Source organism: Aulonocara sp. 'chitande type north' Nkhata Bay, linkage group LG9 (assembly GCF_057382095.1).
Source record: "Aulonocara sp. 'chitande type north' Nkhata Bay isolate Kocher_YH1m ecotype deep benthic linkage group LG9, A_spYH_male_GT1.1, whole genome shotgun sequence".
Lineage (NCBI taxonomy): Eukaryota > Metazoa > Chordata > Actinopteri > Cichliformes > Cichlidae > Aulonocara > Aulonocara sp. 'chitande type north' Nkhata Bay.
In genome coordinates, this window is record NC_141352.1 from 32,355,393 (window position 1) to 32,370,480 (window position 15,088).

Below are 15,088 nucleotides of genomic sequence, written 5' to 3' on the forward strand. Positions count from 1 at the left end.
TACACAACACACAGAAACCTGTCATAACACAGCACATACATAAAGGTTGGCAGCTTCTTGGATGTACAGAAAGAATTATAAGAGCTTTACAGAACTGTTAAAGGATTACATAAAACACTAAATACAATAAACTACAATGTTTTTAGATAAAGTTCCCCGTGTGCACCTCTCTTTGAAAGTGATGAAGATCTGGTAAAGGTTCTGGGCACTTCTGTGGTGGACTGAATCTTGGATTTCCAGCAGTAAACACTTGTGGACTTTAACCAGGTCCTGAACAACAACAAGAGCAAATCTTCAGTGCTGATCATTAAACTCCTGCATTTAACAATTTCTTTCCCCTAAGCTACAGATCATTCCAAGAACTCCATTAATGATCTATGACTAAGAAAATCATTAGAAATGCTCATCACAGCTCACTAAATGTTGAGGTACCGCCCTCAAATATGTCAACACACAATAAGAATCTTTGACCAAAATTCTGACTTTAACTATATTCATTTAATTTTCATGCTTCATGTTTATTGAGGTTAAAAAAAAAACTTTTTTTTTTATTGTATAGGCCTGCAGCAAAACTGATATCATGTTGCCTCTGCAAACCTACCTAAAAACTAAAGACACTGCTATTATCTTGAGGTGTTCTTGCTACTTTCTGGTCACTGTTAGCATTTCACAGTCAAACAGTGAACGTAAATCAATCAGTCAGCATATTTGATGTCAGTATGTTGGCATGTTAGCATGCAACACAAAACAGTGACCTGTTTTTGGACAGTTAAGGCTCTTAAATAGTAGTAGTAGTCTCTTTGTAATGTTAATTTAATGCACATTTAAAAAAGGTTTAAAATCTTTTTTTTATTGAATTTTGCCATGTAGGTGTGAAGCTAAGCCATCATTCCTTTCATTATTTACACTTCTACATTCCTCCTATTGTGACAGTCGGTGGGGGAAAAGACCATTTAAAGGAGAATTTTGCAACCCCCTCAACAATGACCGCTTCCAAAGGCGTTGACTTACCGGAATATTCACAAACACCTTCTCCATCTCAGCTGGGGACAAGAACGTGTTGAGGGGAATCATAAAGTGCTGCAGGAGAGAAACACAGAGAGGGAATGAATGAAGACAAAGAGCCTCGTTCCTCTAGAGTAAGAGTGGGAAAGTCATTTTGCGTGAGACGCTATTATATTATAGGGCTAAGTTGCAAAGAGCTGCAGTCAGCGAAAACAAGCAGGAGCGTCTGGGTCACGACAATAATCTCATTTTCAGAGTTTGCAATTTAATGATTTCCTCTCAGAAAACTCCCACAGTGTAGTCACCTCTACATTTCAAAGGAGCGGGCGAGCACAAACTAAATTCCACCATCCACTTCATATCGAAAGTCATCTACTGAGGCGCTCCTCTGGGAAATCAGGCGAGGTCTTTTAGCAGACGTGAACGTACACAAGAGGTAGAAGACAAGTAGTCCAAGACAGTCCTGTAAAAAGTGCCGGGTAAGGTGGAACACATCCACAGGCGAGCGGCTGCTCTCAGAGCTCTCTGTTAGGGCGTTTGTTGGAAGGAGTGCTGGGATTACATTTTACTCACGGCTAATTTCAAAAATATAAATACATCCTTCACCTCGCTTCTTTCTCTGGGTGTGCGGAGTGTTACACCGCTTTTTTTTGTTTCCATTACACCCGAAAAGAGGTCATTACAGTTTCACAGTTTCTCATATTGAAGGTGATAAAGAGGCCAAATTGATTTCCAGTCATCCTTCGTAAAGGGAAACAGAGCGATAATACTTCCACCTAATGAAATAAAGTTAGTTAGACTGACACCAATTTATGAAACAGTGCTGGCAACCTGGATATTAGTGAAAGATGTCCAAAAGCGCTTCATCCTATGTTCTTTCACAACAGCTTTGTGGGTAAGTACTCGTCACTCAAGCTAACTGAGACACACTCGCTCAGCAGGTTTAATAGAGAACTCTGGAGGGCCCGCAGCTTCAAACTAATTCAGTCATGTCACATTAAACCTGTGATCGGGGGCCGCTTTTTTACTTCTGAGATGTAACCAAATCACAATAACTGGCAGTTATAATTCTGATTACTTCAACGAGACGATGTTTCCAAGTATCGCCAGCGTACAAACTCAGCATGGGATGCAGATGAGATTACCTGCTTAAAATTTCAGTCAGCACGTAGCAATGTGAGGAAGCCTGGGCTGCACAATGACAACCACCAGTCAGCCAGTGTGTACCTTCTCTATAGACTCCAGGGTCTCAGTGTATTTCTCCTCTGTCTGCTTGATCTCTGTCAAGCAGCAACTCCTGATGTCAGTCTCTGCTTGCTTCTGGAACGCCTACGCACACACGCACACATTATACACTTGAATAGATACATTGATAAATAATCACTTAAATTTAAAAAATGTATATTTGAAATTTAAACAGCATTTTAAAGGCATTCAGAATCTGCTTTGGCACCAAGGTTCATCTGACTTTCTTTCAGTGCTTTTGTTCAAGTTTGCCAAGTTTCAGAAGAACTCTTTTGAAGGATATTTCAGATGGAAAGATAAAAGAAGGCCAATTTTTATTTTGTAAATTTTCAATTCCAAGTTTCATGGAAACCACAAAGCAATGAAGACCAGCTCCACATAATCAAACGTCCATTCAGAATTCAAAAAAGTTCAATTTCTCAAACTATATTTTCTCAAACAGATACCACATTCTGAGCATTTCATTTTTATTGCAATGACTAATGTTTTAAATGGTTTCCAAACAAGAACCTACAAAAAAATATGCCATCGGTGCAGGATGTGGTGTTATTTTTCCATACTGTCCCCAATGCTTTTACAAACCACACATTGCATTACATTTTGCCTGAAACTGCCCATAAAAGATTTATTGAGCTTAAAATAAGATGTGGTCAGCTGAACACTTGGAGACACAAGTAGGGAAGTGCCATCCATGTCTGATCCCATCACCTAAGACAGGGGTGGGGGAACTCCAGGCCTCAAGGACTGGTCTCCTGCAGGTTTTAGATGAGTCCTTGATCCAACACAGCTGATTTAAATTGCTACACTACGTCCTCAACATGTCTTGAAGTTTTCCAGAGGCCTGGTAATGAACTAGTCATTTGATTAGGGTGTGTTGACCCAGGGTGATATCTAAAACCTGCCCTTGAGCCCTGGAGTTCCTCACCCCTGGCCTAAGACGTCAGATATGATGGTAGCATCACTTCTTTCACCAGTCTTTCTTTGCAGTCTTTGACAACAAGAACAAAAAAACACATTTTCAAGTGAAGTTACAGAGGTGGACAAACCGGAGGAGGGACAGCTTCTGTCTTCATCAGGTCCTCGTAGATCTCGCCGCCTTCTTCGTCATCGTACACACAGTCATAAAGGTCCTCCTCATCCTCCACTCCATTCTCACTGCAGGACAAATGAAAGAATAAGGCAGTGACACTGCATTACATCACGCTGCTGTTTGATCCTGAGTGAGTGGGATGAAATGGTTTTCACTTCTCTTGACAAGCACACACGGTTCTGGTTTTACAGATGTGGATTTTAATACCACACTACAAATCTTGTTAGAAGGGGACAAAACTTAATCCCTTGCTGTGAAAGTGGCTGAGGAACACGCAGACAAGAAAAGACTTTTATGTGTGACGCCACCAGCCTGTTCTGACTGCTCACATCGGAGCCAATTACTGCAGCCTTAGCAGGTGGGCTAACATGATGTGACTCAGTGTTTGTGTGCGTCTTCTTTACTTTTCATACATTTATTTTAGAACCAAATGTTCCCAAGTTCAAAGAAACCTAAGGGGATAATTGGACGTAAACAATTAGCATGTTTTATTAGGGTAAGGAGCAGGAGGTGAGGTCAAGGATAAGAGATCTACAGCATAGGTGGTGGACCATAAAGGAAAAAAAAATATTTCTCTCTGTGGTTTGCTGCTCTGTTTCACCTAATGTATTATTGTCATGTCTAATGTATTATTGTCATGTCTTATAGTAAAGGGCAATAACTCAAACAGAGACGAGACAATGTGTCAAAATTCATTTAGGACTTGAGGGTAAAGTGGGCCTCTGTAAGCTAACAAAGGAGCTACAGAACATAAGGTTACGTTGTAACCTTGTTTCTCTGAGTGAGAGACTATTTCTCAGTCTCAATATGATAGAGAAAGACAGCTTAGCTTGACGTTATCGTAAAAAGAAGATATAGGTAGAAATAATCTAATCTACTTTAATTCATCTTTATCATAAACAAAATATGTAAATGCTAAGCTGCACTTCCTGTTTTATAAGCAGCTTTTGTGTGAGGGATTTTGTTACTTTTGTTAAGAAACAGTAGTAAGTAGTAGTAAAAAAAAACAACTATTTTTTTCATGCTAGGTTTGGTTAATAGTCTAGTACAAAGACTGATAGCTAACAGCCTAGCATAAGGCCTCATAGCTAACAGCCTAGCATAAAGCTTCATAGCTAATAGCCAAGCTAGTCTATTTCAATTTTAGTGTTTTAGTGGGCATTACTAGATATCTAGAATACAGAGAAATAATGCCCTTAACTATTACTTTTAACTTGTACTATCTCTTCAAAAATTAGTGCAGTGAATTTAAACACTTTGTTAGCCTTGCACATTAAAACAGATTAGAACAGATGAAATCTCCAGTGATGAGAGAGAAGAATTTGCTCTTAATCCTAAATGCTTTGCACATATAAAGCTTTATTTTGGTTCTAGATGGGCAACAACATTGTATGCTTGGCTAAAAAAAACCCAAATGAAATGAAACCTCTTGTTGTGTGGAACGGCGTGCGCGTGTTTCTGTTGTGTCCGTTATATGGCTGCTAAACGCTGAGCAGATGGGAGAATGTGGCTCAGTTCAGTGAGATCCAGGCTGACACATCAAACCTCCCGTGCTGGCTGCTATCAAGCCACTGTTTTGCTGTCACTACTCTTAGTGTGCCGCTTCCTTCTGTAGGAGCTGTCAGCGTTAAACACAGGCCAAACCACTGTGTCACTGTAAAGGTTTCCAACAGCATTTCTGCTGTAGGATTATGGCTCTCTGCTGACTTCAATTACCATGCAAGTGCCAGTATTTCTGATCAGAAACAGACAGGAAACTGCAGTGTTATGAGCTATGAACTGGAAAAACAGAGAAGGGACAAAAAATCTGTCCATGAATTGGCATCTGACGCATTCAGTCTAAACAAAAATGCATTCAAAAATCCATATCAGATAGGCCAGAGTCAATAGTCCTACAGCTGCATTTAGAGGAAGGCCTGTGAATGGGACTGTGCCAGACATTCTGTCTGCAACGGAGGAGGATTATGTCATGTTATTATTTTGTCCCTGCTTTATTTCCAAAGGTGAAAAAAAGGTTGGTTTTAGTTGGTATCGAACACCGACCGACCTACATTGGTTGCACGCAGTATAGCTAACACCCTCTCTATGAACTTTAAAGGGTATTTTTAGACAGAAAAATCTGTCATTTAAATCTGCTAAGCTAACAGGTGTCTGCAGAGCAGGGCTTGAACAACAAATGATTAATTCACAGTCCCACACACCCTACTTGTAGCTAACTAAGGAAAAGAGCGGGGCGAGTTGATGCTGAAAATGGCTGCCTTCCAGACAACACCCAGGGAACAAATGGCAGCTTTATCCTCACAGGCGTGGAGAGTTTTAAGAGGAAGCCGAACACTAAAGTAGAGAGACTGCGGTGCAATGGGATCACAGCGGTGAGCTGTCAGACCCCAGACTGCATCTTGACATGTGACAGGTTTAATGACTGCATCTTGTGCAGCTATGCTGACAAAAGCTGTCTGCACACATCCGGAAAGACGTGTAAACATCTGCAAAAGAGCTCAGAAACCCCTTTTTGTTGGAGTATGCTCATTTTACATTTACTCAGCGTGCCATAATGACACACACATGTGCACATAAAGACTCACAAAGTTGCTGACTTTTTAAAATGTAACATGTGTATTAGAAATCCATCTTAAAATGTTCTTAAGGATATGGCTGGAAACAAAAGGGTGGAGAGCATACTCTATGAGGTCCTCCAGGTGGTTGTAGATGTCCTCATCTTCAACACTGTCCTCTGTTGGAAAGGGCCTGAGAGGAGAAAGCAGTCCGTGTTTTAGGATTAAAATACCTCACAAGCTTCCAGTGGCAGTATAATGCATCCATTACATTAGATTTTATTGTTCACTACTAAGATCACAAGATGCAATGAAAGAAATGCATTGTTTTGTATTAAAACATTTCACTTCCACATACCTGATTCCAGTCTGTTGTACAATCACAGTGTGGGAGAGTTTAGAAAGTGTGTCCATAACCTGAAACATAAAACACGTTTCAGGACATCACAAAGGTGCATTTCTGATAACAGACACACGAGGGCAGCATTTTCAAACACTTCTGTGTTGCTCAACAAACAAACTGGGGCATATTTTACAGGAACACGTTCATATGCTGTGTTGTTTTTACATCTTCATGTGGAATTATTTTTGTACTGCGTTGCCTCCTAAAATACTCACTTTATATTTAAATCAAATAGAAAAGAAACAAGGAACAGAAAGAGAGAAGAGAAGTGTAATACACACAAAAAAATATTGCTTTGGCTCCCAGTCAACAGCTGCAGCAGTACACCAACAACAAAGCAGTGTCACATGACCTACTGTCAGTAGGTGTGATGTAAACTGTGTGTCAGCTGAGGCTGTTAGTGTGATATGTCATTTAAAGCTGCTTCCAGTGTGTTTAAACATCTCTACCTGTGTGTGTGTGTGTGTGTGTGTGTGTGTGTGTGTGTGTGTGTGTGTGTGTGTGTGTGTGTGTGTGTGTGTGTGTGAGACCAGATTGACTAATTACCACAGAACTCAGCTGGCTGAATGTAGATATGTTATGTGAGTCAAAACTCAACAGGGGAACTCTGTTTATTCTCCGTTTTTGAAACCTGCCAAACGGCCCACAAACCTCCTTTTTGAGGCCAAGCCTGCACTCACGCTAACACATCACAGATATAATACAGATAAATTTGCCTGGGAGCTTTCTGAGATCAATACTGATCACACGGCTCCCTTCCCCCCTCCTGAAAACAGAGGCACTAGTGCTGCGCGATACTGCAGATTTCGGTATCAGTCCGATACCAAGTAAACATAGGGCCAGTACTGCCGATACAATACCGGTACTTTTACTCTATCAAGGCAGTTCATGTAGGGTAGAGCAGTGTGGTATGACTTATGTGATGAATCATCACTGATTTTCAAAATTTGATCTAATTTTAATGGACACCGAATCACTGTGATTTTTTTTCCACAATTACTTTACACAAAAAAACACATCTTTCAGCTACATCAGCTTTTCGTGTCTGGGGTTTTGGGGACCTGGAATATAAATGTGGGTGTCTCTACGGCACTTTGGCTCAACTTCTGTTGTTTAAATGTGCTATAGGCTATAAATAAAATAAATGTGACAGTCAACACATTTTTCATAGTGCATGTTTGAGGTATATTTTTTGATTTCCCAAAAATTAGTTTAACATAAATCAGCAGGCTACAGAGTGAACTTGGAGGACAGAAACAATGAATCCATCTCATCACGCTAGTATCGATCTGAGACCGATACCAGCGTCAGTATCAATACTATCGATATCTGGATCGATCGGCCCGCCTCTAAGAGGCACACAGAGAGGACAGACAGAGAGTGTGACATATGTGCAGAACTGTGGGTTGTTTTTAATACCAGTATCAGCTGGAAAGGATGTCTGATAGATGAGTCGTCTGCTGCTTATCATTTTCACGTGATGATGGAAATCTTGTGAAATCCTGATGCGTCACGAGCAGCAACACATTGAGAAAGCGCAAAATAAAGAGTGGGAGGATGCAAAGGAGGCATTTCAAATCAAACCAGCAGTACTGAAGTAGCTGCCCAGTGAAGGACTGGGGTCTTTATGTGTGTGTCAGGGGGGATTAAATGGCTTGTTGGGCTACTTGGTGCTTCTAAATCCCTCACACCCTAAACATGCGTGTAGAATGTGCTATTGTTGTTGTTTACAAGTACACCTGCAAGCCACCTCAACCTTCACAAATAAGCTATGACAGCTTGACAGACAAAATCCAGGCAAAACACAAAAAGAGTATGTCAAGCACCGCGCAGCTATTTAAGATCACTGCTCTGAGGGCACTGACACATGTTTTTGTCAGACGCTCTTTTATTTGGTTTGGACAGGTAGAACACTAATAAAACTAATTTAGTGGCAAAATCCAAACACACACACACACTGGATGTAGAGTTGTCACACAGAAGACGCAAGTCCTGAAGCAGGTACGTGAAGGTTAGACAATAATTAGCCCTTTATCAAGCAAAGAAGGATGATAATAAGGATTCAGACTTTAGACAGCACTAATGCTTTAATGCAGTCTAGGCAGTGCTCTTGCTTGTTTTATGAATACAGAAATGGGCATGCATGTTGGTATTGCGATCTAAACAGAGCCGCGAATGAGATAATAAAGAGCTGGCGACATGCGTACAGTTATTAGACAAAGCTGATGTAGCGCTCTCTCTTTCTCTCTAATAATGAATGAAGGGCTTGACATCCGGAGAGCGTGTTGGCAGGTACAACATGTTCAAATGCTGCGACTCGGCCGCGAGCTTCTGGAGGCCCTCCAGCTGTAGCTGGCAGGCGATTTTAGGGGACGAGTTCTGCGAAGCGCTGTGCTGTTTTGGCTCCGCTGACTACATGAGTCACACGCAACTAAACTGACCATCTGCACAAGACTTTTGGAAGGCTCGCCAGCATTACATCCATCTGCAGTCGCGCCGCTAATAATAGAAATGTCAGGAAAATGTCCATAAATGAAATGGGACTTTTTACAAGACGGCATGATTTTGGTGCAAAACTTAATTGGTCAGCAAAGTAAAGATGTTATGTAAGACTGTAACACACATCGAAATCCTACGTGAAAGCAGCATCTACTGTAAGAACTCAAAGTTAAAAACACACACACACAGAAGATCAAGCGTTAGATTTGGTGTCCAGAGGTCACGGGCTCAGCAGCAGACACGTACTGTACTGCAGCAGCAGATGATGAAGGCTCACAGGTCCTTTGATGGAGGCTAATAAGCCTGCCCTGTCTGACTGTGGCTGCACCCCTGGATTAAGTGATTCACATCAGGCCAATTAAAGCAGGATGAAGGATGTGTCTGCCCACAAGAATGGAAGACAAGCACACAGAGGCTGCATGGGTGGGCTGACACAGAAATCACACATGTATGTATGTATGTATGTATGTATGTATGTATGTATGTATGTTAGGGCTGCCACAAACGATTATTTTGATAGTCGACTAGTCACCGATTATTTATGCGATTAGTCGACTAATCAGATCATCATCCACTGGACGTAAAACTACAGCTTATTGCACCAGCAGCATCTGCTCTTATATAACTATCATTAGCTTACAGCTTTAAGCTTTTAAGGTGCTAACTAAAAATAAAGACAAGATGATAGTTTATTAAATTTTAATGAAATTTGCAGATTGTTTCGGTGAAGTTTAATAAACTCCTTGCTATCTAAAATATAACAGGACAATGGAGTATATTCTCCAGCATCTCACACTTCTGATAATCAGCTGTCTGCTTGACGTTTATTCAGCTGTGTAAAAACTATAACTTTAATCTCAGACAAACCGATTTACTCAGGAACAAATAAAATACAAAAAAAAAAAAAAAGCCAAACAACAACATTTTTAAGTTATCTAAGTGACTCATATATATTTAACCTGAGTAGCGAAAGACGGCGGTGGGTTTGAAAACGATTTGCCGGGAGTCCGGTGTTCTCACCGCGCTAGTGACCTAGCCCCCGGCTAGCTATCGAGCTAGTGGGTAACAGACGTCTCTGAAAACGTCGGAGCGCTTTTGAAAATATGTGGTGTCCTGATAAACTGAGCCGATATTTGAGGTTTACACAGCTACATTCAAGCCTGAAAATATGTTAAACGTTTATTTTGTGACCCAGAAAGAATAATAAGAGTAATATTAAAACTAACTAGCTGCCGCCATTGTTGGCCGCGCTATGAATTCTGGGACACAGCTGCTTCTTCTTCTTCTTCTTCTTCTTCTTCGGGGTTTAACGGCAGCTGGCATCCTTGTACATGCAGTGCTGCCATCTTCTGTTTCAGTCCGTTATTACACTCTTAAATCCTGCTCCTTATTCCTGCGTCTTTTGGGATCTTACAAAGCTTCAAACGACGCGTCGACTATTAAATCAGTCGTCGACGATTTTGATAGTCGACGTAATCGTGGCAGCCCTAATGTATGTATGTATGTATGTATGTATGTAGATAGATAGATAGATAGATAGATAGATAGATAGATAGATAGATAGATAGATAGATAGATAGATAGATAGATAGATAGATAGATAGATAGATAGATAGATAGATAGATAGATAGATAGATAGATATGACTTGTGCATTAATATTTAATCTTAAAATTGGATCACTGTCACACAGCGACGCCACTGGTTGGATTGTAATGACACGAGTGCCATGTTTGCTCTATTTAGAGGAAGATCAATAGTAACCCATATATCTGTCCTGGAGATCAATCGGAGCCTATTTCTGATCTCCATCGACGGCCTCTTCTTTGTTTATCCTCGCTCATCCTTTCCTTCCTCTCGTGGCGGAGAGCAGATCAAGCAAATGGTTGATGCATTGTGAACGTATAACATGTCAACAGCTTTATTGGTTTCACACACAGCCCAGCACGCTGTCCCAGTTTCCTGCTCTCTGCTTTTACTCCTCCTTTCTGTTTCTCCTTTTCTTTATTTCTAAATCACCGATTGCCAGCTAAAAATAGGCACCACTGTGGAACACATGAAGCTCATCATATTACATGCTTTGCATATAGACTTCCATCTACACGATCAGCTGTCTGGCAAACTCCACATTTAAGATTTTTCTTGTGTAAAACAGACCAGAGGTGTAACACTTGAGGGGCCAGTTTAAACCACACCAAACAAACAGGTGTGAAAGCATCTTGCAGCGTGTTGGCGTCGGCTGCATTCTTCTCTCGCTGCTGTAGCAGTTATTTCAACGATTGCGACGCTCGCTGTCTTGAAGCCGCCTGTGTTTGGAACAGCTTGGGTTTGCTCTCTGCACAAAGACTGTGTCTAAGAGGATGAGTTTGAGGGTGTTAAAGTGAAGGATGCTCTGTGTGTGAGTCGCTGCAGCAGAGGAGAAACTTAAAGCTCCGATTTATCTTTTGGCCCAAACAAAAAAACTAACTAGCTCTGCTAAAACATGCAAAACAATATTATAAAGTTCTGTTAGTCTCATCCACAAATGTCTTTTTTTCATATCAATCGGTCGCTTTGTTTGCTTTTTCTCCACTGCCTCTGTCGGAGGCCGCGCTTGATGAAACTTTAATGAAAGCAAGAAGCTTTCAGTACGTCCAAAAAAAAATCTTGTTTGTATTTTCAGCAAGAAAAACCAAAAAGCTCTTCCAGTTCAACTGCTTTTCCCATCAAACATTTACTGTTAAAGTGGAACAATGTAGAAGAAAAAGCCATCAAACGGCACCACAGAGAGAGTGAACACGATGCACTCTGGTTTATATCGGGTGTAGGTGTAAGTGAGACATGGGGGGTGGAGTACACGTGTTACTTAGACTAATTGATCTCAGTTTGCTTCTTGTGTTTTGTGACTGTGCTGTTGGGCGTGAGATTTATTATTGTTATTTGTGTCTACACACACACACACACACACGTGGATGTGGGTGTATGCTTGTTTGGGAGTACATCCAGTTGACGGATGCAGCTGGTGCATAAAATCTAATCCAGATATAAAGGGGAGAATAAAAACCTGATTGGCACAGAAAGAGAGAGCGAGAGCGTGTTTGACAATCAGTGCCACGGCTCATTAAGGCCCATAATACATCATTAGTGTGTTTGGATATACAGATGTATAGCTGATTGGAATGCAGCACACGTCGGCCATTTCCCTGTGTTTTGCTGCCTGCGTCATTTAGACAGCCATTCTCTGCATCAAGCTAACACTGCTTTCCATTATTTCTATGGCAAAAACAACTTCTTTTAAATGACAACAAGAGGCAGTCTCAGAAACCTCAGAGACTGCAGAGTTCCTCCTCTTCAGCTCTTTGAGACGGCTTCTGAGTCAAACCGCAGGGACTTTCAGGTTTAATCAAGTGTCAGACTCAAGGACTTAAAAATGAACCAGGGAACCAGTTTAGCTCAAAAGTTCAAAAAATCAGATCTCTTAAATAACTGCAGGTTTGACAGTGGTCACTAGAGACTGGCTCCAAAAGCGAGTCAGTCCCCGCACACTCCTGACTTCATAACATTAAAAACATGGACATAGCTGCCGTGATGTCACTAACAGGTTTCTAAGGTGCTATTTTGATGAGCAGTGGGTGTGGCCAGAAGGGGGCGTGAAACAGCGAGCTCACTATTAAAAGACTTGTGGTTGACAAGTTGTTAGCCGTTAGCACATTATTAGATCATCTTCCAATTTGAAACACAGCATGGACGTTACTCAGTGTGACCCGACATGAGTGACTGAGCCCATAAACTCATTAGGTCGAGACAGGAAGCGGTTTTCTCACTGACGTCCACAGGACTGGAAGTGTTTTTGCAAACACAGCTATCGCCACCTGGTGGCCTTCAGATGCTACATCCACATTTTATACCATTGATGATCACAAAACACATTTACAGAATAGGTATAAAGTAACTTTTTAAAAATCTTTTTATCTTTACTAAACCTCTCCCGGTGTTTTATTGTGCCAAACACATTTGTTTTTCCAAGAGGAGCACTATAGACTAGGCTCAACTCAACAGAGCTTTTTTTTATCTCATCCACCTTCATACTGGACTCGAGGACATGGCCACTTTGACTGACAGAGGTCGATCAAGTTACTTAGCACTTAGCGTGTATCTCTGTGCGTGTGTGTAATGTACCTATGTGGTAGCTTTTAAACCAGCTTGCTTGCATTTCTCTCTCGTTTCTCCCTATGCTCGCATATTAGTTATTTCCATCTATCGTGAAAATGTCCCACAGCCTAGCCAAGTAAAAACAGCTTTGGTTTCTATCTATTCCAATTAATAACAGATGTGCTGATAACTGGAAACAAGCAGGGATTTTCCTTACCAAAACAAGATTTTGAAAGTGCTATTAATAACTAATTAACTAATTATCTGTAAGTTTGAGGGCTGTTTGATGCTCAAGAACTTGTATTCCAGCATGAAATTAGTGTGATAGCTGACAGCTAATTTAACATCGCAGCTTCACTCCATGTCTTAATTTGAGCTCATCAGTCTCTGTGTAATCCTAGAGCAAATATTCACAACAAACAACAAGCGTCTGAGTTTTGCCTTCATTTCTTTCTCTCAGCAGAGTAAGGTTAGAAGTAAGGTCATCCTCACTGTCCAGGTAAATCACATCAACCTCCACGGACCGCAGCCCCTCAGGACACACACACACAGTCGCTCACACATGTAGTCCCAGCCTCACAAGCAGATCCTTCACTCACACACATGCTTGTCTTCAGCCTCTCTGAATGGTTGACATTCACATCAGTGGGGGAGCGTTTTTCACATGTGATCACACATTTGCATGGTTTTCACACAACGTGAAAAAACACAAAACAAGTGATGTTCCCAAATACACACATCTGATCTGCCAAATCCTCACTTTTCTGGCAGATTATTTAACTCCAGCTGAGCTTCACAGTGCCTGAATCAGCAGGCTGCTCACAACTGGCCAGCAGTAAGCAGACGCGCCAGCACATACATGCACATAGAGAGCGCCGTGAAATCAAGGAAGACCTCATAAGTGAACATGACGTGGTGGAAGACTGAAACACCTTGGCTTTCTTCTTTAGGGAATACCTGCCATGCAGTGAAACCCCTGTGCACATCTAAAACCTGGGCTCTGTCATAAATTTTATGTTTTTGTACATAAATATAACTAATAAAGGTTTTTGCTCATTTAGAATCAATATTGCCAATATTGCTCATGTCTTTCATCTTGTTAACGATTCACATCTCTGTATATGAATGCTAGTTCAATGTCGTTTCTTTGGACAGTCTTTAGCATTTTATCCAGTCTGATGTCTTGAGAGCAAGCACCAGTTTTTTCAGGCTTCTAGTAGAGCAAGCAGAAATCTTTGCATCTGTCATTGTTTATTCGTGCAAATTATTTTAAAAGCTAACAAAAAGCTAAATGTTTGTCAGATATGTTCACATCCCGTTTCCCTTTAGCTCTAAAGACACTTTACCTGCATGCATCCAAAGCCTGTTCAAAGGTGTTCGGTGAATACAAACCTGACTGCAAACTGACCACAAAAAACTGAAAACTTTCATACATATTTCAGGATGTCAGCGGGGCAGCTTGAGTTCTTGCTGGCAGAGCTGGGACCACATCTGCGCGGGCAGAGGAATCATTTCAGAGATCTGATTGACCAGGAGCGGCGTCTAGCTGTGCGCCTGAGGTAAAATAGTTTTATTTTACTATTTCCACATCATTAGTACTGCTCTGTGTTTTGAGACACAGCAAACTTATTGCCAAATGCAGCATTTGATTGGTCAGATTGGATGTTCGGAAAAAGCACCAAAAAGTTCCAAAAAGTAAAAAAAAAAAAGTGTGAACAGCTGCATTAAAAAGCAGCAAACCTGGGCGCCAGCTTAGCTCAATGCGTTGAGCGGGTGATCACATGCCAAAGGGCTGAGAGCAGCCAGGCCGGGTTCGAGTCCAACCTGCGTCCTTCGCCGCGTGTCTTCTGTCTTTGCCCCTGCTTTCCTGTCCTCTCTTCATTGTGTCTATCCGGTTGTTCAGTCTGACGTCACTAGCCGTGTCTGGGTCTAAACTCCGCTGCAGGTCCATATATCAAACGATCACTATGGCATTACTGAGAGTTGAAAAACTGTCTAAAGTCTTTCATCTTTAATAAAATGATCAGCGTTCTGCTCTACCAGGTGTAACAATTGAGTTTAACATCCAGGCATCCATGAAAACGGAATTTATGACATTTAACGGAGTTAGAAGTTAGCAGGGAGTTAGCTCGCTAGCTTCTATCTAAATACAATATAGCAT

The 15,088-nt window shown here is 41.2% G+C and overlaps 1 protein-coding gene across 2 annotated transcripts in view; it reads right to left on the bottom strand.

Annotated features, from left to right (window-relative positions):
* Positions 1-15,088, bottom strand: part of vav3a (vav guanine nucleotide exchange factor 3a) — a 90,240-nt gene that overhangs the window by 41,265 nt on the left and 33,887 nt on the right. For both annotated transcript variants that reach the window (XM_086307001.1, XM_086307002.1), the window contains exons 3-8: positions 6,254-6,312; positions 6,023-6,088; positions 3,297-3,405; positions 2,233-2,334; positions 1,012-1,080; positions 167-270 (exon numbers count right to left, since the gene is read on the bottom strand). In XM_086307001.1, coding sequence (XP_086163127.1) covers positions 167-270; positions 1,012-1,080; positions 2,233-2,334; positions 3,297-3,405; positions 6,023-6,088; positions 6,254-6,312 — 509 coding nt within the window. The remainder of the gene's footprint in view (positions 1-166; positions 271-1,011; positions 1,081-2,232; positions 2,335-3,296; positions 3,406-6,022; positions 6,089-6,253; positions 6,313-15,088) is intronic.